Source organism: Haematobia irritans, chromosome 4 (genome assembly GCF_050003625.1).
Source record: "Haematobia irritans isolate KBUSLIRL chromosome 4, ASM5000362v1, whole genome shotgun sequence".
NCBI lineage: Eukaryota > Metazoa > Arthropoda > Insecta > Diptera > Muscidae > Haematobia > Haematobia irritans.
This window is the reverse complement of record NC_134400.1, coordinates 91,001,097-91,025,037: the sequence shown is the minus strand read 5'-3', so window position 1 is coordinate 91,025,037 and position 23,941 is coordinate 91,001,097. Positions and strand designations below refer to the sequence as shown.

The 23,941-nt window shown below is 32.8% G+C and overlaps 1 protein-coding gene across 16 annotated transcripts in view; it reads right to left on the bottom strand.

Annotated features, from left to right (window-relative positions):
• Positions 1 to 8,946: 8,946 nt before the first annotated feature.
• Positions 8,947 to 23,941, bottom strand: part of Shab (potassium voltage-gated channel shaker cognate b) — a 559,117-nt gene continuing 544,122 nt past the window's right edge. For 15 of the 16 annotated variants that reach the window (XM_075307721.1, XM_075307725.1, XM_075307720.1 and 12 more), the window contains 4 exons: positions 22,129 to 23,404; positions 19,132 to 19,325; positions 18,765 to 19,041; positions 8,947 to 9,623 (listed from right to left, as the gene is read on the bottom strand). In XM_075307721.1, coding sequence (XP_075163836.1) covers positions 9,445 to 9,623; positions 18,765 to 19,041; positions 19,132 to 19,325; positions 22,129 to 23,404 — 1,926 coding nt within the window. In that variant the 3' untranslated portion in view covers positions 8,947 to 9,444. Of the gene's footprint in view, positions 9,624 to 18,199; positions 18,375 to 18,764; positions 19,042 to 19,131; positions 19,326 to 22,128; positions 23,405 to 23,941 lie in introns of all 16 variants that reach the window. The other variant, XR_012722069.1, reaches the window with a different exon arrangement.

Genomic DNA, 23,941 nt, shown 5'->3' with positions numbered 1-23,941 from the left:
ACACAAAAATTGGTCCATATCGGTTCATAATCATGCTTGCCACTCGAGCAAAAATAATCTTGCAAATTTTTATTTCTATAGAAAATTATGTCAAAATTTTATTTCTTTAGAAAATTTTGTCGAAATTTTATTCCTATAGAAAATTTTGTCAAATTTTATTTCTATAGAAAATTTTGGCAAAATTTTATTTCTATAGAAAATTTTGTCAAAATTATAATTCTATAGATAATGTTGTCAAAATGTTAAATCTTTTGAAAATTTTTTAAAAATTTCATTTCTATAGAAAATTTTGTCAAAATTTTATTACTATAGAAAATTTTGTCAAACTTAATTATATACGTATTTAATGGGCCATTTTAAGTTCAATATATACCACGTATGGACTACGTGGTATATATTACGGTATTAGGAAGTTTTAAGATACCTTGTCATCGGCAAAAGTTACCACAACCCAAGTAATTCGATTGTGGATGACAGTCTTCAGTAGAAGTTTCTACGCAATCCACGGTGGAGGGTACATAAGCTTCGGCCTGGCCGAACTTACGGCCGTATATACTTGTTTTGTTTTGAAATGCTCATATAGGGAAAACATTTCAAACCCCAAAACAAGCTTGGTGAGAACGCCGTATAAGTTCTTTAAAATAAAGTGTTGACAAACATCTTCTATTTTTGAACGCGATACAAAAAGTCAACAAATTTAAAGACGATTTTAGTAGTTTTAAAGAAAGTCAAACCAAATTTTCATTCATGTTAAGATATCCATTTTCAAATCGAGTCACTTAACTATAGGGACAAAACGACTTCAATGGAAAACTTTATATTGAAAAAAAAATTAACTGAAGCTTGTACATTGACCCCAAAATCTTTTGATTGAAAACATCAACAATGATCCCCAACTCTTTAAGAAAATTTAAGTTTTAAGGAAAAAAAATTAAATAGGTTCGTACTGAAAATTAATTATGTTAAATAAATGGAGTTTGTCAAGAATAAAATCAACATTTTGGGGCCATATTTCATTCTCAGCATGGGTCTATATTTCATAGGGGCCTTAATTCGCAAGGCCGGCCCTAAGGACTTTTGTTGCACATTCTAACCCACATTTGTTCATTAAAATACGGAATTTTCTTATACCATAGAAGAACAACTTAATTATGTCTAATATAAATATTTTCTTATGGTTAAATTTTGTCATTTGTACTGAAAGGATTGCATTAGCTACCCCCATATTTTCCCATGATAATTTTAGTCCTAAACTAGGCGAAATCTCAAATCTTTTCCGAATATGGAAAGCTATTGACAACACGGATATGGTTAGAAGAGTTCATGGTCGCTTATGCATTCATAATGGCTGAGTAATCATTGGTTAGGAGTGTGATGTGTTTTTTTTTTACAGCTGCTTCATTTGCTTAAAAATTGCATATATCCATCCCTTCATTTAATTACTTTTGTTTAATAATACAATAGCCTTGTTTTTTTGGTTTCTTGTTTGTAATTCCTCTTGTTTTTACTTTTAAATAAATTTGGACATTATTAGATAAATTATTATAAATGCTTATCTTTGTTTCTGTGAGTGAGTGTGAAAATTTCATTTGCGGATTTCATATAGAGTTCACCTTTCATAGCGGCTGATTAACAATAAATTTGCATTTTTTTGTTTTTTTTTAGTTTTCTTTTTTTTTTGGTTTGGTTTGAGGCATACAAAAAATACAGTACTTGCATTAAATATTTTTTATTCAATTTTAGCAGTATATATTGTAGATAATATATATATTTATGTATGTATAATATTAAGGACCATATGCGGTATCAGTTTCCTTCTTTGTTGCTTTTGTTGTTTTTTTTTTTTTTTGGTAATTTTTAAACATTTAATTGTAAATAAGCTTTGTTTATTTGTTTTTTTTTTTTTTGTTTGTAGGTGTATGACTTAAACGATTTATTTACAGGGTTGAGATTTTATTTCTTATTTATTTTAAATTGAAATTGGCATTATTTTTTATTTTCATTTCATTGCATTTGTTTTTGTTTTTTTATTCAAGGTACAGCACAAAATTGTTTTGTTTGTTTTTCTTTGTTAATTCTAAAAATATGAGAGTAACATTTTGTTTTTTATTTGAACGATTATCTCTTTTAAGTGGGTTCTGGTTGTTTGTTGTTTGTTGTGGTTTTGTTTTTTTTTTGTAGGTAAAAAACCAATGAAAATTCCCTAATATTTTATTAATACATCTTGTGTTTTTTAAATTTACGTTGGTATGGACAATTTTCTTTAGTTTTAGTTATATAGGCTAAATCGATTGTTTAGGCATTTTTGAGAGAGAGAGAGAAAAAAAGGTATCAGCGGATTTACATTTAGATAAGTGGTACCTATATACGGCTTTAAGTTATTTTTTCTAGGCTGTGTAAATATCTTAGGACAAGCTATTGCAGGAATGTTTATATGTTATAGTTTATGATAAGCATTATTTTTTCGATCCTTCAAAAGTTTAGACAAATCGAGTTTTCTTTTAATAGCCTAATTATTTTTCTTAAAAAAATCCACATTAACACAAAAAACAAAGGTACACAGATAAAAAAAAAATAAATTGTTATGAAAATGTACCGCCTCGTGCCAAAATTTAATTGAATGCAATACGTTGTTAAAACCAGAAAATTTTCATACTCTGGTATGTTCTTCAACTAACATTTACGAAATTACACTTTTTCGGTAGGAAATCTGCATTAAACTAATTTGTACGGTCCTTCAAAAATGTATACCTACGATTAGTTATAACATTTTTGAGACATTTTGAAAATTATAAAATGTAACTAAATCTGAACAAATATTTGAAATAAAAATAAATTAAACTTAGAGCCAGTTTAACGATGGTTTTTCTGTACAATAATTTTCTTTTGACTATGAGAATTTAAAGTGTCTGTGAAGTGAAGTGTCCACTATTTCAACAAAATCGGTACAGGTTTCAGTCAAAATTAAAATTTGTAAAATTCTATAGATTTATACAGTGACGGTTATTGATCGAAATGCATAATCCTAATCAGTCTATATGGGTATTATAACAAAGCAAACACTACACTGAAAAAAAAACATGTCCGGTCCAAAGATTTTGTCTTTACTCTAACAATTTGGGTATTGATTCCGAGCCAAAGAAGCGGAGAATACAAGATTTTTTCTTCATATGTCATCAAAGCCTTTAAAAACGAGTTAACGACAATTTTATTTTCCAAATTCAGACTCGACTTCCAGTAGAATGTATGCTGTGTTTCCAGTAAAAAACGTAATAAAGTGTTGAAAAGCATGTCCTATTTTTGAACGATTGTTTTCTTTGTAGTCAAGATGCAAAAAGACAACAAATTTAAATACAATTTCATTAATTTGAAAGATTTTTTCTGAATTACTAAAGTCAAGTTGACCTTACCCCAAAAAAAATTTATTTCACGTTATGATACCCATTTTTAAGTCAAATCACTTAATTATAAGGACAATACGACTTCATTGAAATGTTTATCGACTTTTGAACAAGGAAAAAACTTTATATTAGAGAAATGCGTCTTCTATGCTAAGCAAAATTTGCATTCGTGTTTTAAGGACATGAAATCTTTGGCCTCACGACAATATTTTTTTCAGTGTAATATTAATTCTATTTAGCGTCGTGACCAAAATTGCGTCTTCCCTTAACTCAAGAAGTCAAATCGGTAGATCGGTTTATATGGGAGCTATATCAAACCATGAACAGATGTATACCAAATATGGCATATCTTTTTGCGGACGTAAAAAATCTCTAGATTTCAAATTTCAAGAAAATCCAATAAAAAATGCAGCATCCATGTTCTCAAGATCCCTCAAGATCGGAGTATATGGTGGCTATATCAAACCGTGGGCCGATGTATACGAAATTTGGCATATCTGTTTATGAATTCAGGACATCTTCCATCTTAAATTCGCTGAACAAAAAAATTCTTATCGAAATCGAAAAATCCTAGTTAGGTCCTAGTAAATAATTTGTACAAATCAATATGGCATTTGTTGCATTTCAAGCGAGATCACCGAAACTCATTATAGCGATAAGCTAGCTATCTTGTTCAAATGTCACGTTATTGAACACTTGAGAAGATTAGTAATATTTTACTTACAATTCTGCTGCTATACGTATTTGAATATTATAAAGTTTGAAAATGCCTAAAAGTATGCTCAAATAATTGAAATAAAGTTGAGTATACCAAAGACGACTTGATTATAATATAACTGCCTAAAGTTATGCACCAAAATTTATAAATAAAATCGTAGCTAGATTTAGTCTTGGGCAAAATCGTTCTCCGTAGTGATCCGAACCCATCGTTCCTTTTGTACAAAGGAACTAGTTCCTTCAAATCGTAGCTAGTGATGCGGACCCATCGTTCCTTTTGTACAAAGGAACTAGTTCCTTCAAATCGTTACTTTTCGTTGCGGCTTTTTATATTTGTCATCACTGTAATCTACTAAAGACAACGAAATCTGTGGTCAATTAACTCTTTCAGGTTTGGTGGTTAGTTAACTAACCACCTGCTTTTGCTTGTATAGAACTGATTGTGTGCCACCTCAAATCAAATTTTTTAAATTCTTAGGGCCAGTTTCTCAATGTCTTGTTATTTTTTATCGTGTCGATAAAACAGCTGATCCCATACAAAAATTGTACTAACCGGAGGTCTATCCACCGGTTAAAATTAATCGGAGGATGAGAAACTGGCCATTACATTTTTAAAGCCACCGTTAATCATTTGTTGCGAGACTTTGTCGCTAGAGTGCACTGGTTATGTTATCTTTATTTAAACTTGGGGAAATCCCTTGATTTTTAACCTGTCAGTTGTGATTGAAATAAAGCAGCATCAAGTGTTTATAAATCAACGAGATCAGTTGTGTTTATTTACTTGGTACTTGTTTTGTGATAACGTATATATAAAAAATCGAAAATATTTTTTGTTTTATTTTTTTGCAACCACTACGGTGGTTAGTTAACTAACCACCCTATATTCCAAAAGCCTGAAGCAAAACTTTATTTTTTTCTTTTATTTTATAATAAATAAACCTATATTAAACCAAAAAAACAAAAACAGTTGTTTTGTTTATGAAATAAAAATTGTAAAACTGTGGCCCAAAGAGTTAAAAGATATAAAAAATATGGAAAATTGAGTGAAATTACTTCAAACAGTTTATAAGAAGAAATTATGAATGAAATGGGCAATTTAAGGAAGTAACTAATCTCTTTGGATGGGTCTTTGGATTTAATAATACTATACTTTGTGTAAAATAATTCATTGCAATGACTTTACCTTAGTCTTGTGTCGTGTCGGAACGAACTAGTTCCGGTAAACGATTTTGCCCAAGACTAATCATAAAAGATTTTTTTTGTGAAGAGCCTGAGATGGAACCAATGGTTCTATTAAACAGCAGCATATCAATCAATAATTTAATATACATACCCGCCAAAATGAATGAATTGACAAATAGCTACTGTCAAAAAAAGTCAAAAAATAAAACTGCGATCTGCGGAACGGTGGAGCGCAAATTGTAAATTAAAATAAATGACAAAGGAACGATGAGAACGAAAGAGATGGAACTAATGAAAATCGTTCCTTTTAGTGAACCGTTCATTGGAACTAGTTCATTACGGAACGACACAATACTAGCTTGAATCATACGAATAAAGCATTGAAAAGGAAACAATCAAACAAATGTTATCACAAGTTATAAATTCATAAAATTAATATATTAACGCATAATAATAAAATTCGAAAAAAATGGAAAGCAAAATTACTTTCTCGACTTGTGTTACACTTCAGCTTCAGATATAGCTCCCATATGACTACGGAGATCAAATGTTTATTACTTGAAATTCCCAAATTGCGTTACTTTCGTCCCCAATTTAAATTAAAAATACTCACAAATATCCCCAAAAAAATTTTGACAAAGTTAAATGAAAAATCTAAAGGAATAGGTTCTACTGTAGAAACTCCGTAATAATTTAAAATTGAAAAAATATAAAAATTTTGTTATGCAAGTTTACGATCAAGATTTCAAACACACAAAACCAGGAGTCGAGTTATCAAAATATCATTCAATTCAAGCGGTGATTAGAATTAATAATGAGAAGTTCGTTCGGCATGTGTGTTTTTAAACCGAAATGTAGATCTAAAGTGTCAAGACATAAAATTTGGTAATCGATCAGTATGAAGACGTTGTTACAAATGAGCTGATCTATAGTTATGGGATGTATTATCCAAATTATTGATGAAGGGGCAACATTTCGACACGAGTTCTCAAGGAATAATTTCAGAATAGTAGAACAATTAACCAGAGCAAATTGTAAATAAGGGCTTAGGCTCCCTAGAAAGTGCCGTAGCGTACAGAGGAGCAAGGATTTTTTTTTATGATTCGCTGTATTGAACCCTTTTTTAAGAACGTAAAACAGAATTTCATGTAAACCTCAAACAATTGACAAATTTCTGAAAATTCCCCATCAAATCACCAAGTCCCCAACTCAAATATTTCGTCCAAATCCAATACCAATATTGGCAACTCTGGGTGAAGGGGATATTAAAAACAAAACAAGTCAAAAAGGCTCTGAAAAAAATTGTGATCTACTATGAAAGATTATGCAACCTAAATTTTAGGACACACCATTTACACACCATTAAGGACACATTTCTATAATGAAATTTAATTGAAAGAAATGCTACAAAAAAGTTTTCATTCAATTTGGGAGACGAATCTTGGATATTTGCGTCTCCCCGTGAATATCGTATGTCTTTGAGGAAACGAAAAATTTCCTTAAAATAAATAAAATCATTTTTGAAATTGTTTAAATTCATGAATCTTTACATTTACGATGAAAACGCTTCGAATATTATAATATTATCTTTGGTTTAAATTTGTTTTAATTCCAAACAAATTTAAACCAAAGATAATAATAAATAATAAAAGAAACATTTTTGTACTTTGCAATATCTGTTATAATTTTGATTTTTAAACTGACATATGAATAGCTTTATTAATATATCGCAAAAGGAGAATGGTGAAAATTCGATATTTGAGATCTGTATTCTAACTAAAATTTTATTGATCCTAGATTTAAGGCTGGACAGGTCCCCAAAAAATTATCTCGATTTAAAAAAAACGGCTCGGGTAGGTCTTTATAGGGGCTATGCCAAAACATGTACCTATACACACCATTTTCGGCATACCTATTTGTGGCCCAAAAATGCCTCCAGATTTCTAATTTTAAACAAATCGAATAGGAACTACGGTTACTAGAAGCCCAAGAAGTCAAATCGGAAGATCGGTTTAAACGGGGGCTATACCGAAACGTGGACCGATACGCACCATGATCGGCGGATCTGTTTGTATTTCTAAAATATCTCTAGAATTTCAATTTGAAATCGCATGTAAATCGGCCTATATGGGGGCTATACCAAAACCTATATAGCCCATCTTCGAAATTGATCTGTTTGCAAACAAAAAAGGAATCTATGCCAAATATTAGGACAATAAAGTCACTATGGAAGGTTGTAGCGTGATTTTAACAGGCTTACAGACGGGCATGGTTGTCGAAGCTCTTGTTTTTGCTGGCAAATAAATATAACTTTCTATATGCAATGAGTCTATAAAAATAATACCCTAAATTGGTGCAAAATGCCACCGATGGACTTTTACCAATATTCCAATTTGTTGCTTTTTTAAACGTTCATATAATTTATTAAGATATATCAAAAGTTTTCTTCTTTTCTGGTGCGATTCGTATGCTCAAAATGAAACAGGTTCCTAAGATTTTGTCCCAGACTGGTTCATGGAGTAGTACATTTTAGTTGTCCCAGGACATGCCCTTTGGAATGAGTACACGTCGTGTCCTAAAGTGGTGTAAATTTACCCCATCAATAACAAACCCATGTTAAAGTGACAGGCCCATTCCATATGGTTTAACCAGAACTTGACTAATCCAAGTTCTCGTTAAATCATATGGAATCATATGTGCCGGTCTTGGGGTTGATCCATTTCTCGTAGGGTAATTATAGGTCTCACTGTGAAAAAATAATTTAGGGTGGGGAAAATCTATTGGAGACAGAAATTCTTAAAGAAAAATACTTTCACCATATAAAGTAACATGATGCGTCTAAACATTTTTGATGTGTGCCCAATCATAATATTGTGTGTTTCACTTCTATTATGTTCACCACAAACAGGTTGTTTCTGTACACTCAAAAAAGTGAACCCTCTATTTCACTGTTTGGAGAAAGTTTCTTCACTCTAAAAATTTTTAGCGTACGTTAGTTAAATGGACTAAAAAACGGGAAAAAATTACACACAAATGAAGCCTAAAGATGAACTAAATTCGTACTTCTCACAAAATAGTTCATTATTTGTATAAATTTGTAAATTTTACTCTAAATTTATCCATCTTGAACTTCGTATAGCACTAAAGACATTCTTATAATTTTGAATTCCAATTTTGTCTTTCAAACTACAAAATTTTCTCTAACAAGTGAAAAAAAAACAATATTTATTAATTTTTAATTATTTTTATGATATCGGTGTGCTGTCATATACTGTTAAGTTAAAATTTTCTAAAAATAATCTAAATTTTCTAAAATTAACCAAAATTTTTTTCCTGGTGGGTGCACTGTTTTCTCAGTGTAAGGGCTTATGAAATAAATCAACTAAATTATATTGTTGCATATAAAGAGCATAATCCTGCTAAGGGGAGTTGGAATTTCATTGCTTCCCGCAATGAAATATTATTTTCTTTGTAAATGGCCTTCGTATTAGTGGTAAATTTGTATGTACATATATTAGGTTTGTATATCTGTATACAAATATGAAGATCTATAGGAGTTTATTCTCTCGCTTTTGGTTGACGGAATACATACATACGTGTATAAACCGAAAAGAAACTGTGAAGCTGTATAATATTAAAAAATTGATTTAATTTTTGGAATTTGGTTTTCTTTATTTTTTTTTCTTTTGTTGGAATTTATATGGATTTTTTTACTCTTTCATAATTGTCATTTCAAGCTTATCTATAAAATGTACACATTTCTCCAAATTATTTTTTGGTTGGTAGTGTGATTCTCTATTAGGAATAGTAATAGTTGTAGTAGTAGTGGTATTGTTTGTATGTATATAAATTTTTTTTACAATAGTATTTATTTGGACATTTGTTGTAGATGTTGTTTTGCTGAGATGATGTTTTACTAAAAACTAAAGTGTAATTCAGACTAAAATACTGTTCATTGCTTTTCAATATTCACATTCTGTTTTTTGTTGTTGTTTTTCATTTTCATTTTCTTCTTCCTCTTCGCCTTTTCGAATTGTTTGCTGTGAGTCTGTGGGCGGGAGACTTGATCCTTGTATAGCAATATTGTTGTTGTTTGCCCTTGGGGTATGTTTTATTCCTTTTTGGATTTGCCATACATTAATTGCTACGTTTTTGATGCATCCTTAGCATCATCCTTGTCCTCGTTGCGATCATTGGAGTTATCACGTTGCAATAAGGAACGGTTTTCATCACTAGAACCTCCAGCATCTCCACTGCCATCATTGCCACTATCAGCAGCTTCACCACGTAAATTAACATTCGATGTAAATGTTGTTTCAGAGTCTGTGAATGTGATAACAAAACAACAGAATAAATATTAGAGAATTTGCAAAGAATTCACGGAAAGGTGTGATAGTTCTAGTATGGTGTTAGCCAATTGTGCTTGTATTATTATTTTTTTTTTTCGTAATGGATTTCATAGCCAAACAATAAGCGTTGTACATATCTATTGTAAGCAGCATTAATAAAACGTCAAATATGTATTTTAAATAAATATGAGGTTGTATGAAGATAAATGACATTGAAACTTAAAAGAAATTGTCATTATTTAATGTACATAAAATGAAATATTAACATTATCGCTCAAATAATAATACGAAGAACATTTTTGAATATACACACAGAGAAGGAAAATGATCATCCCACAACAATATTTTTCGGACAGCAATGTTCAATGTTCACCGTCCAAAAATAACATTTTGTTCTTGAAACCTGTTTTGGATGATCATGTTCCTTCTCTGCGTGTACTGACATAGGGACGCCAGACGTGCTCTTTTAAAGAGCACATGTGCTCTTTTTTACAAAATGTACTCTTAAAATAATATAGGCCAAAATAGCACGCAAAAGTGCTCTATTTTTAGTTAAGTGCTCTTTGTATGCATCACAACAAATATAACGCGATTCAATAAATGGTAAAAGTAAACTGAACATACGTAAATGTCACACTACGATATTTTCCTACGCCGTTATTTTCTAATTAAATAGTGTTTTACTTTATATATCAAAGTCGAAGAAAAGAACGCCGATGTTGCTTCTTCACTTTGTACTCTGTTCTGAATGTAAACAAACTTCTTTCAATAACATTTTTAAAAAAAAAAAAAAAAAAAAAAAAAAAAACACCAAACAAATGACTTACAAAGTATTGTAAGAAACTTAGCTTGAGTTGAAAGTGTTTTATTTTATGTATATCTAATGAACCTTTTTTATGTTTAAATGAATTATTATGGAATTAAATGTTTTTATTTTATATGAAAAAGTGTGCTCTTTTTATAAATTGAATGTGCTCTTTTTGCCTCTTCAAAATCTGGCATCCCTAACTGACATCAACATCAAAAATAATTAAGTATAACAAGATTAAGCATGGTGCTCTTATAAAGAGAAAACAAATGTCAAGGTGTAGAGGGCTATAAAAAAATTGTTTTATTAGTCAATTTTTTCCATAGCAGCTCTGCCCCGGAATAAATTTAAAACGGCAATATTCACATAAAACCATAATGAATATTCGATTTAAAATACACATACGTTTTATTTTATTTTTCTAAATTCGTTTTGGTATTGCTTTTGAGGGTTTTTATTCAGCAATTTATGAAAAAGAGAAATGTTATGATATTTTCCGACGCAAACGGCAGTACATTTGAGAGACACGTCGACGCAAACTTTATGATATTTTGTTGGCAGAGTCCTCTGGTGCTTCAGTTTTGCTATGACAAGACTGCATCTTCTTCTCAATTATCTTTGTCAACATGAACTGCCGGTTGACAATTGGGGTACGATGTCGGATGTACCCTGATCCTCCACGGGGGTCTAGAAATTAAATTTCAAGTCACGGGAGCCACCGTGGTGCAATGGTTAGCATGCCCGCCTTGCATATACAAGGTCGTGGGTTCGATTCCTGCTACGACCGAACACCAAGAAATTTTTCAGCGGTGGATTATCCCACCTCAGTAATGCTGGTGACATTTCTGAGGGTTTCAAAGCTTCTCTAAGTGATTTCACTGGAATGTGGAACGCCGTTCGGACTCGGCTATAAAAAGGGGGTCCCTTGTCATTGAGCTTAACATGGAATCGGGCAGCACTCAGTGATAAGAGAGAAGTTCACCACTGCGGTATCACAATGGACTGAATAGTCTAAGTGATTATATATATATATATATATATATATATATATATATATATATATATATATATATATATATATATATATATATATATATATATATATATATATATATATATATATATATATATATATATATATATATATATATATATATATATATATATATATATATATATATATATATATATATATATATATATATATATATATATATATATATATATATATATATATATATATATATATATATATATATATATATATATATATATATATATATATATATATATATATATATATATATATATGTATATATATATGTCAAAACTATGTCAAACTATGTTTGATAGTTCCGAAGATTAAGAATAAACGAGAAAAATAAGAGCACGCTTACAATCTCTTTCGTTTTCCTTTTTGTAGTTTGCCAATTTTACACAAAATTAGACCGTTTATGATGCACCATTAATATATTAAAAGTTCATATTTGAACAAAAAATTGTGACCAAAACCGCGAAAATACGAATTTTAATTTTCAGCAGCATTGCTCTTTACGAACAACACAAAAGCAAATGCACGAAAATTAATGTTTGGGACTGACTCTTTACGAAATAATCAAAACGAAATGTCAGAAAATTAATTTTTGGAACTGACACATTTTTTTTAAAGAGAATAGTGGATCATCTACGTATTATAAGGTCTATGTGTGAGATTGCTTTACTACGGTGTTTTCGAGAGATCAACACTCATACTAACAAACATCGTCAGTCGTCGGTTGCATTGGATATTGGTGGTTGAATTTTTTTTACCAATTGGTGTTTTAAGATTGCAAATATTGGTGTTTACTAAATACACTGGTCGGTTGCGGTAGATCGCAGCCGTTCTCTGTTGCCGACCTACTTGTGCCAATTTTCAAGCCGATCCGAACAAGGATTTTCGCTTGATTTCAACAGATGGACGAACAGACATCGCTAGATCGACCCAGAATTTAGCAGTCTGCTAATGTTTTTGGAACAATCTGGTTAGTTAAACAGAAGTAAATATTCGAGACTGTAATAGCCCTTTCCGACCTATAGCCGATCCACGTGATAGATTTTCCTAAATTTTTGAATTCTGTTATTTATGTGTACATAGAACATTTTAAATTATTAAGTTTGTTCAGTTTCATCCTGTATCCTGTTTTTTCAGGATACGCACAATTGTTGCAGTCCGCTAAATTCCGGTTAAAGTCCGGACGTAAAAATATCAAAAAACACAAAATAATCACGAAGTTACTGTTGGCATACAATATCTAATATGTTTTTTATTGAAAACACTTGTTTGATGAAATATTCCACAATTTAAATAATTTTAATTTATTTGCAATCTTACTTCTTCCACTCATTTTTACAAATACGCAAAATACACTGCTGGAACTACAAAATTAATAGGAAAAGCAAATATTTATAACGGTTCTTCACATTCTTAGACAAAGAGAGAGCATATACAATTATTGTTCTGTCGCTCTTATCGCAGTACGTCATATATTAAAGAAATTATAGAGCCTTAAACTTACCCGCACAATTGTGCGTACACGGTCGGAAAGGGATAGATACTTTTAGTTAATGTGGTATCACAATGGACCGAATAGTCTACCTAGAGGATCAGATTTGATCAAACCATCAGAGGGTCTAAAAGTCCCCCATGATCTTATACCTGAAGAAATGTTAGCGAGCCATTGCGAAATTCTGATACTCAATCATAGTACAAACCATCAGAGGGTGTAAAAGTCCCCCATGATCTTATACATGAAGAAATGTTAGCGATACATTCCGAAATTTCCTTTGAAGTACCTGGCATAATTTGGATTTTGAAATTGGAATTTGTACGTAAATACTTTTATTAATATATCATAAAAAGAAAATAAAAACTCGATGAATGAGATCTGTATCCAGTTTCAATTTTATTGATCCTAGATTTAAAGCCAGGGAGGCCCGTAAAAATTGTCATTATTTTAAAGAAGCCGCATATTTGGCTCGGAATCAATACCAAAATCCTTAAGGGTAGGTCAAAAACTTTGGATCCAAGTAAACTTTTTTTGAGTGTTTATTTTCCAAATTAAGACGACTTCCAGGAGAAATTTGCTATGTTTCAATTAAAAAACGTCTTTAAAATAAAGTGTTGAAAAACATGTCCCATATTTGGACGATTTTTTGCTTCGTAGTCGTAGTTAAAGACAATTTCATTAAATTTAAAGAATTTTTCTGAATTATTAAAGTCAAGTTGACATTAGCCCAAACATTTTTCTTTCATGTTATGATAACCATTTTTAGGTAAAATTACTTAATTATAAGGAGAAAACGACTTCATTGAAAATTTTCTAGACTTTTGGACAAGGAAAAAAACTTTTTATTAGAGAATTGTGTCTTCTATGCTAAGCAAACTTTGCATTCGTATTTAAAGACATTAAATCTTTGACCTCACGACAATATTTTTTCAGTCTAGATATGGATGTTGTATTATCATCTGGCGACGGAACAGTAAATTCGAATTTAAACAATAATATGTATTGTTTTTAGCTTTAAGCTATATGCGATATCTCTTTTTATTTAGTTTTTCAATGTTTTTCTTGAATTATTTATGTTTTCTTTTCTATTGCAAAAATAACAAGTATATACAGAAGTAAGTTCGGCCGGGCCGAATCTAAACACCCACCACCATGAATGAAGTGTAATAGTTTCCTTTGAAAACTCTTCGTCGTGGCGGGTTACTTGAAAATATATACAATTTCAGGGGGGTTTGATGTGAGATATTCTCCCAAACAGATCAGTTCAACCACGCGTCCCGAAGAGAAATTTAAAGATTCTACATATGAAGACTAGATCAGATTCTAGATTTATAAGAGCAATTTTTCTTTGAGTTTTTGAGGAATCATAAACATCTCGTGTCAGTGTGCAAGAAAATGATGAAATAACGCCATGATTTGAAATGTAAAATCTGTAAATTTTTACCCACATTATTCAAATTCAAAACTTACAGGGTCTAGACCCCAAATCGGAGGGCGGGTTTATAAGGATGTATATTAAAATCTGTACCGATATCAAAATATATTCGGAACACCTATTTGTGGCGCTAGATATCCAATTTCAGGCAAATCGGATTGAAAATACGGTTTCTAGAAGCCAAGAAGTAAAATCGGGAGATCGGTCTATATGGGGCTAAACCCAAACATTGGCCGATATACCCCACTTTCGGCACACCTATTTGTGGTAAAATGGGGAAATATATGGGGGCTACCCCAAAACATGGACCGATAGGCACCATTTTCGGCATACCTAGTTGCGGTCCTAAAATACCTATAGAATTATAATTTCAGGCAAATCGGATAGTACGGTTTCTAGAAGCCCGTGACGTTAAATCGGGGGACCTATGTTATATAGCGCATCTTCTTGACCTGTCTGCAAACAAAAAAACGAATCTGTGTAAAATTGCAGGACGACAGCACCATTATTGAAATCTGTAGCGTGATTACAACAGACAGACGGACATGGTTATATCGTCTTAGAATTTCTCCCTGATCAAGAATATATACTTTATATAAACGGAAATCGATGTTTCGATGTGTTACAAACGGAATGACAAACTCATTATACCCCCTTCACCATGACTACTGTATGAGCTGTCATGATGCGGAGGCAAAGGTATCAATTAACACCTCTTTTATGAGTGAAAATAATCAAGAAGGGTCAGCGGTTAAAACTAGAAGTCTCCATATGTAATAGGTACTTTTAGTTAAAGTGGCATCACAAAGGACTGAATAGTGAACCTAAAACTAAATCGGTGGTGGATATATAAGTGTACTGTTTTTTTTTTTCAATTGTACAGTTTTCTTAAATGCAATGGCCATTTTAAAATCTGGAAAGCCTAATTCCAACCGTTATAATTCTTAAAAATAAATTGTAACCAGTAATAGGAGGAGTTAAGATATTGCAAAAAATAGCTGTTTTAGACCATAGAGACTACCATTTTTAAGTATCCTTTTTCTCTCAGTGTAAGTGTTTATACATCACATAGATTACACTAGTTTACAAACTAATTTTTTTCATATACATTTGATGAGAGGTGACTTTTCTTATGTATTTAGACAATGAAGGTTGAAATTTTGTTATGGAACAGTTTTTGAGATATCCCGTTATTTTTACTTTTTCGGCCTTTTTTCACAAAACAAAAATTATCTCGAAATAGAAATATCCGATTATATTGTTATTGGTACTAAGTGCAAAGTATTGAGATGACGAACAAACGTGTGCAATTTGATCTGTGATAAGTGGTTCAAAACATATCGATGAAAAAAGGCGAATTTTCCAAAAAAAACGTGCTTTACAGTGACTCTTTGCCGCCAGAAAAGTATAAACCATTGAGAAAACGTCTGGGTTTTCTTCGTGTTCGTAGGTATAAGCAAAGATATAAAAAATTGAGCTTCCCATCCACACAAATGTGTCTCCTATTTATACCCTGTAGGAATTTCTCGAACTCACTCAAAATCAAACTAACTTTTTACTAACTAATTGGAGGCGACTTTTAGCTAACTCAATATTTATGCAGTCTTGGGTCAGTTGATTTTTTCCCAAACTCACTTTTTCTCGATCAGCAATGCGATACCTTTTCGCTCACTCTAAGCTGATGCATATTTAACCCTTTCACTACCGAAATAAACCTAATATTATAAGCTTTAATTTTTCTTCTGTTTTTGCTTGTACTAACAGCATGTAGAACAAAAATTGCCAGTTTGAGAACCTACCTCACTTACTTCAAGAGCTATATGAGCTTTTTCTGAAAACTTGATTCTCTAATTGTGACCAAATGGCCTTACGAAAATAAGCCCTATTTGGCCTATAATATCTTTCACAGTGTGAGAAAAAATACAAAAAAGAAACCGTAAAAGTATCAGCTATAATTTTTGTATAAATGTCCATTCACTGGAAACATACAAAAGACAAATTGTCTCAAATTTTCGTATTTTTCGTTTATTGATAAAAAAGTTTATAAAAATATATTTTAGTGCTCACCAATATTGAAAATATTTGTAGCATATTTAGATTAAAGCCTCTACTTTAAAATAACATCGAGAAATAAAACGAAACTAAGTGGGAAAATAGAATTTGGTGTCTTTTTCGAATGTCCTTCTAAGTGGACATCGGTAGTGAAAGGGTAAAGTGAAGTAAAGTCATGGAAACAATTCAAATAAACAAACAAAAAATATGTATTGACTTCTATAACTGTCAATTTGGATTTGGCTTTTTATATTTGTTTCAATTTAGCTTGTAATTTCAGAGAACTTTTGTAATTTTTTACAAAAGTTCTCTGATAGCAGTAAGTAACATATAAATCCATAATTAAAATGCAATTTAATAATTAAACTTTCCTTTTTCCTAACATAGAACCCATCATTATCAGTGACGGAATAAATGGAAACTTCGAATAAAAGTATTAAATGGCTGTTTGAGGACGAAGACATCGGGAAATACACTTAAGCCTTTTGGACTTCCCTGACGAATGCCATTTTCATTCAGTGAGCGTCATTACAAAAGTAGGTACAAATCCCTCTGAGTTAAACGAGAACATTAAGACAACACTCAAACTCAAGACAAGATGAACTAAACTAATATTACCCGAATTTTTATTTACGTTATATTTTATTAATTGTAAAATAATTTTAAAAAATCTGAATTGTTATTATTTTTTAATAATAATTATAAATGAATCAAAAATAATAAAACAAAAACAAAATATTTTATTATCCACAAAGAGCTCACCATAAACTAATCAGTTAGGAGCTAACTCATAGTATGCTCATATATTATCAGCCTAAAGCTAACTCACTTTGAGCTAACTTTTGGTTAGCTGAAGCTTATGCAGGGTTGAGTGAGGACTGACTCGTTCCAATGACAACACGTGTTAAAACTGAATAGGATTTTACATGGGAAATGAGTTAGGTTTTGAGTCACCTGTGACTCAGTTATTACTAACAATTTATTAACTTAAAATCACCTCAATTTCCTACAGGGTATGATTTGACATCGGATTTATTCACTCAATTGCTTATAACTTTGTCATTTTTCGATCGATTATACACATAAAAAAAGTCACCTCTCATCAAATGTACATTTTCAGTCTAAACTAGTGTTATTATCAAGTTGAAAAGTCTTTATCGATTTTGAAAAGTTCGAAAAAGTCAAAAAGGTTATGTTTTCAAAATCAAAAAGTCCACGATTTGATTCTGATTACAATCCCAAAATCATATATTCATTTTGCTGCTGAACTACTTACCAAGCTTTGCAGGGCACAATGAATGCTGATTAACTTCAAATTCTAAGAAAAGCCTTTCATGGGAATACACACCTTAACATAGATTTTCTTTGGTTCTTTGACCACTTATCAAAATAAAAATCATGATAAAGTAAACTCAAATAGAGAGCATGGTGAATGGAATATGAAAACATAAATACCATATTATGAGTGAACTTATTTACAAGTTTTAGTTTTTTTTTTTTTTTTTTTTTTTTTTTTAACAAAGTGCAAGATTGATGAGGGCATATTTACAAAGCCAAAATTCAAATCTTATATATTGTGCAATAGAATTCTTGGCTATGCTATATAGTAGTAGAGTGCAAATATTGCGCATGTATAACTATATTTTCTAATATTGTGCATAAGTATATAACAAAATTGCATAGAAGTTCATTTAATAAAGATCACATACAAAAATCATATCACCAAACATTATGCGTTTCCACACAAACATAACCAAATATTCACAGACGGGCAGAGATAGAGAGAGATATACAAATATGGTGGGTGGGAGTATTGGAGCACAGAGAGAGAGATGGAGACATGCTTCAAACATCGTATCAGTTAAAATGCAGCATCGAATATAACTGAAGTGTGAATGGAACAAATGAGCATTCAATTTTTATTTAGATCGAGATTGAGAAAAAGATTTAGACTGGTATTAGGATGTTTCTTCGACTCAGCTTCAAATCAAACTAGGGTACACTTGAATGAAAATTAAATGCTAGGAGAAAAAAATTGTGTAAAACTTTCGCTAATGCAATTCTGCAAATGTTTTTTTTTAAATAAAATATTAAAAAATATTTTGCTGATCCCGAATTCATGTTGTTCACAATTTTTTTAACATTTTGTTTTAATAACGTTTTCGTCGCCAAGTATCGTACTGTATTAGAAGAATATTTACTCAATTCTTTTTCCGCAAGTTTAATTTTCATCCAGGCGTGAAGGCAGATGTCCTATATTGCAATTATATTTACCTAAACTACTATCTCTATTCGTTGAGTCATAACGACTACTGTCTCCCGACAAATGAGAGGCGGCTCCGGCACGTGATAGTACCGGCTTGACTTGCCTGAGAGCCTGCTCTTCTGCTGGATATCGTGGAGTTTGGAATTTTGTCGGCTTCGTTTGTAGTGTTGCCGGGCCTGAGCGTTGTTGCATTAGGGTTCGATGCCTAAGGGGTGGTGGGGATATTGACTTAGCTAAAACTGAATGAGGTAATTTATTCGGTGAGTAATCACTGCCTGATTCACCCTGTTGTCATTATTGAAAAAAATAGAAAAATACAAAAAATTTATGAGGTTAGAATACAGGGATAAAATTGATCAACAATTAGTGACTTACCATAACTGTGCCATTATCAGAGACACCTGAACCAGACATATTGTCTGCCAAGAGACGTTCACTTTCCGGATCCGCTAAAACTCGCGATACATCCGATTTATTCTTCAATATGGACTTGGATCGCCGATGGTGCTCCAAATTTGGTGATGCATCTATTGATTCTATCGATGAGGAATGTTTACTTTCAAATTTGGCTAAATAATTACAAGCAAGCAAAAACAACACCAACGTATATACATACATATATAGTATATAGAGGCAGTTCCATTAAATAAAAATTATGCATAAATATAACAATTACATATATATATTACATTAATAAAATCTTTAAAATATATCTACATTATCCATATAGTTTTATATGAATACAATTATTGCATATAGAATATTTCATAAAAAAATACATTCCTTTAGACTTACAACCGTGAGGGTTTTAAGGGTTCACAATATATAGGGAGAATTCCTTTCGTGAAAAAGGGACGAAAAGCAATAGTTATAGGATCAAACATAATCAAACACTAGTTACTTGAGATTTTCCCTAAATGTGGGCATCAGATTAACCAGAAGACATGGTCTAATTGACCTAATTACATCATGGAAATAATCAATTGTCCAACTAGGCAACTATAAACAAACATTAGGATGTCTCGTGAGAAACACGAGAATAATAAGGTTACAAATACACGTAATGATTTTTGTAGAAAATACGGATCCAACGAAGGCGGATAAATTAAAGAGGCAGTGATTAGTAAGAAATTGAGGACATACAATATTGATACGAGACAATTCTACGATAGAGGCTAAACTTTCAACTGGTCTCAAACCGGGAAACAGAAAGTCTAATTGTCGCAGCGCAAGACCAGGCCTTAAATACAAGATATCATCAAAGGAAGATTTTAGGGCAAACAAAATGTCGTTTATGTCATAAATATGAGGAGCGCATTAATCACATTATATCGGGATGCCCTATCTTATCTAGAACGACAGATAACGTGTATTGGCAGCTATTGAAGAAATCCAATATAGATATAATACGAAATTCAAGCAAGAGCTCTCGTGGAGAAGGATGGTATCACGATCATGTGGAATTTTCCAATAATAATAGATCGCACAATCATTGCAAATAGATCAGACATTGTGTACCATAATATGTTAGAAACACCAAGGAATGTTTCCTTAAAGATATAGCTGTACCTGATGATTCCAATATAATCATAAAGGAAACAGATAAATAGGGTAAATACAGATACCTCGATATAGAAATAAACAGAATGTGAAAGGCGTGAACAGTGGTCACCACAGTGTAGTGGAGGAGGCACTGGGCTCAGTCACTTGAAGATATTTCGAGAATCATGACGATTATCATACTACACGAATCCTGGTGAAGTACAGAAGACTGCAGTACTGGGTACGGCTAACGTATAGGGGGTTTTACCCCCTACTTTTTCCATTACCGAGAAAGCGGGAATTTTTTCGAATTTCCGGGGAAATTCAAAGGGAAATCTGTTTTGATGTAGCATACGTTTAGATATTTAAGTGAATCGCTTAAAGCTACGATTATAAGCCACTGTCTGGACAACTAACAATGTATATTACGATGATCTCTTATATCAGCCATAAATCATACTAAAGTACGAAATATTTTGTAATACAAAAAAATTTTACAATGGTACACAAGCACACTATTATTCCAAAGCTCGCAAAAGCGAACTAGAAAAGAGCGATTCGAGAGAAGCTTTTCGAAATTAGGTCAAATTATGATTATGACTGAAAAACTGGGGAACTCCGCTCTTCATAGCCTTATGAAAAACAAAAAATTCGAATATTGACGAAATCGCTGAAGGAGCATCCTAAAAATCAAAAGGGACATCCTAAAAAATAATAAAAGAGAGAACTGAAAGCAAAAGGAAGGACCGGAATCAGGGCCGAAGAAGGCATCGAATCCCGACAAGATGTCCTAGTGGAGGAAAAGATGATCCAAGTTATCCAGATTAACCTCCACCGGAGCAAAACGGCAACCAAAGCTCTGATGGAAAAAATAATAAAAGAACATTGAACAACTCGCAACAAGTTAGCTGGATTAAACCATGCAAATTACCGACTGTTCTACGCTAATACAGTAAATATATCAAGAGCCTGCATGATATTCCACAAAAACTTGTGCTTTCCCTCTTGTCCGGAGTTGTCAATAGAAGATGTTGAAATAGGGAAATGGGAATGTATACCCGACGTCAGTGTACCTGACATATGACGTACCGACCTTACTACCTTGATCAGCGTTGCAGCAACTGGTAAAGAAAGTCAGACAATCAAGATATGGTAGGTTGCGATGCTCACTCACATCACGCAACCTGCGTCAGCAACAACAGTAACAGAAAAGGCAAAGCCCTTCTAGAATTGCTAAATACAAATAACTTGATGATACTGAACACGGGCATTCGTACCTCCTTGTAAATGGGGTTAGAGAAAAGGTATTGGACATTACCATAAGTTCGGAGAACTTAATAGACGAGGTCCAGGGATGGAAGGTAATGGAAGAGCACACATACTTATATCAGGTTTAGAATAACCGGGCCAGAACCGAATCAAATAAGGCGAAGGCTAACTCGACAAAATTCGGAACAAAAATAAGACCCCACCTAGAGCGATTTAGCCCAAACTGCCCAGAGGTAGACAACATTGGTAAAAATGATGGCTGCACTACGACTTTAAATCTTAACTGACGCAAATTTCGTTTGATCCTAAATCTGTACGTAAAGCTCGAATTTTGCGCATTAATTCTCAAAGGTAATTTTCATTCATCGTAATCTAAATCAGATTTACATTGGCTTTAAAATGCGATAGTTAGGTTGTAGCGGAAATTTCTTCCAAAGGATCAAATCAAATTTAAGAACTAAAAATCATTTGAATTATTCACAAAATATACACTGAGTTTAAGCAACAAAAAAATGGAAACAATTTCCATATTTGATGAATTCAAGCCTTTAGTGGGTTTACCTTTGGGTCCAACATTTTGTATGCCGAAGAGATGTTGATTTATCAATTTGGTGGCAGTGGCTAGACTCTTGCCGGGCATAAATGAGGAACGTTTCTTTTTTTGGCTGGTCGTACTACTAGCCGGGCTATTCTCATTGCCCTGATTCTCTTGAGAGAGCTTGGAGTCTTCGAAACGAGCACGGGGCTTCGAGAGTTGTGTGGCCCCGGTAGTGGTCGAATGTGACGATGACGAAGAGGAGGGCATTACCGCTCCTGAGAAACTCTGTTGGAATCGCGTTTTGCGATGTTTTGGCACTGGATTCTCGTTGAGGCTGATGTGGCTGCCGCGCTCGTGAGCATCGAAATTTTGATAGACATCATCCATGGGACTTAGACCACCAGCTGCCAAGTTTCGCAAAGCCGTATCACCAGATGCGCTCTTTTTCACATGGGCCCGTATCTGGCCCGAAGATGGCGTCGGCGGTAGACCCACCATATAACCGGTAGTTGTATTACCAGCCGAGTCTTTCTCCAGTGGATTTATGTACAAGTTATCCATATCAATGTCCAGGGCACACACCTCGTCGTTCAGGTCCGACGTGAGGTCGCCTTGAGACAAGAATGGGTGGGTTTGACAACTGGCATAGGTGTCCGAACTATCTACGCTTGCCAGATCGGCATTATTATTATTGAAATTGTTATTCAAGTTATTATTGCTGAAATTGTTCCCCAGTGCTGTCACACCTTGTTGGCTTGTGCTCATTGGCAGCGGATGGCAAGTTCCCAGAGATGTTGTATTGAAATTGTTATTGTAATTGTGATTGAAATTACTGATAGCGGCACTGGTACTGCTGCTTACATACGGTGGATATCTCAGAGTCGTATCTAATGGCAGCGCTATGGTTGTCGACGTGGTCGTGCCATACGATGACGACGTCGATGAAGATTGTGAAATTGGCGCAAGGCCGGTGGCAGTATACGGCAGTGATGTCCTCACAACTCCCCCACTGCCGGCCGAATAGAGCAGTTCACTTTGTGTGGTACCCGTGGAGGTGGTGACAATGCCACCGCCCATTTGTAACGCCTGCAATTGATTGGACATAAACGCTGCTGCCGTCGATGCAGACGGCATGACCGCTGAGGGCGTTGATGATGCCGTAACGGCAATGCCACCAAATGGAAGTGCATTCTGTAGCTGGCGATTGGCTGCTTGTCGCAACTCATAGCAAATGGGTTTATGGAAGTCCGATGTGGGAAGTGCTATAACACCTTCGGCATCTGTAAATTCCTTGAAATCCTGAAATTGAAATAAAATAAAACACAATTATTAGACGGAGTACAAACTGATTTTTTTTATTGATTCCTATAAAAAATTAAAAACAAAATTGGCTAAAAAAAATAATTGTGGAAAAATATTTTCCATTTTTTACCCACTACTACTAGATAAACGTATAACACAATAGTCGAAAATCGACTAATTGTTTTTTTTTTTTTATTTTCAAAATCGACTATTCTACTTTTTAATTTTTTGAAAATCGAGTCAAAAAGTCTAGACGACTAAAATTGACTTACCAAACTCTAACGAAAGATACCAATTTCAATTGAGAGAGGATTGTGAATATCGTTTTAATAATCGCAATAGGGCTCCGTGACATTACAGCTCAAAAGCCCCAAAGAGGAAATGAAATAGGGCCCAAATGTTTATATAGAGAATAAGATCAACATTGTTATTGTTTATTCATTGTTTTGGGGCTTTCATATTTAAGATTGGGATTTTGTTTCGTATTAAAATAAAATCGCCAAAATAAAAATCAAATGGCGATAAAATGAAAAA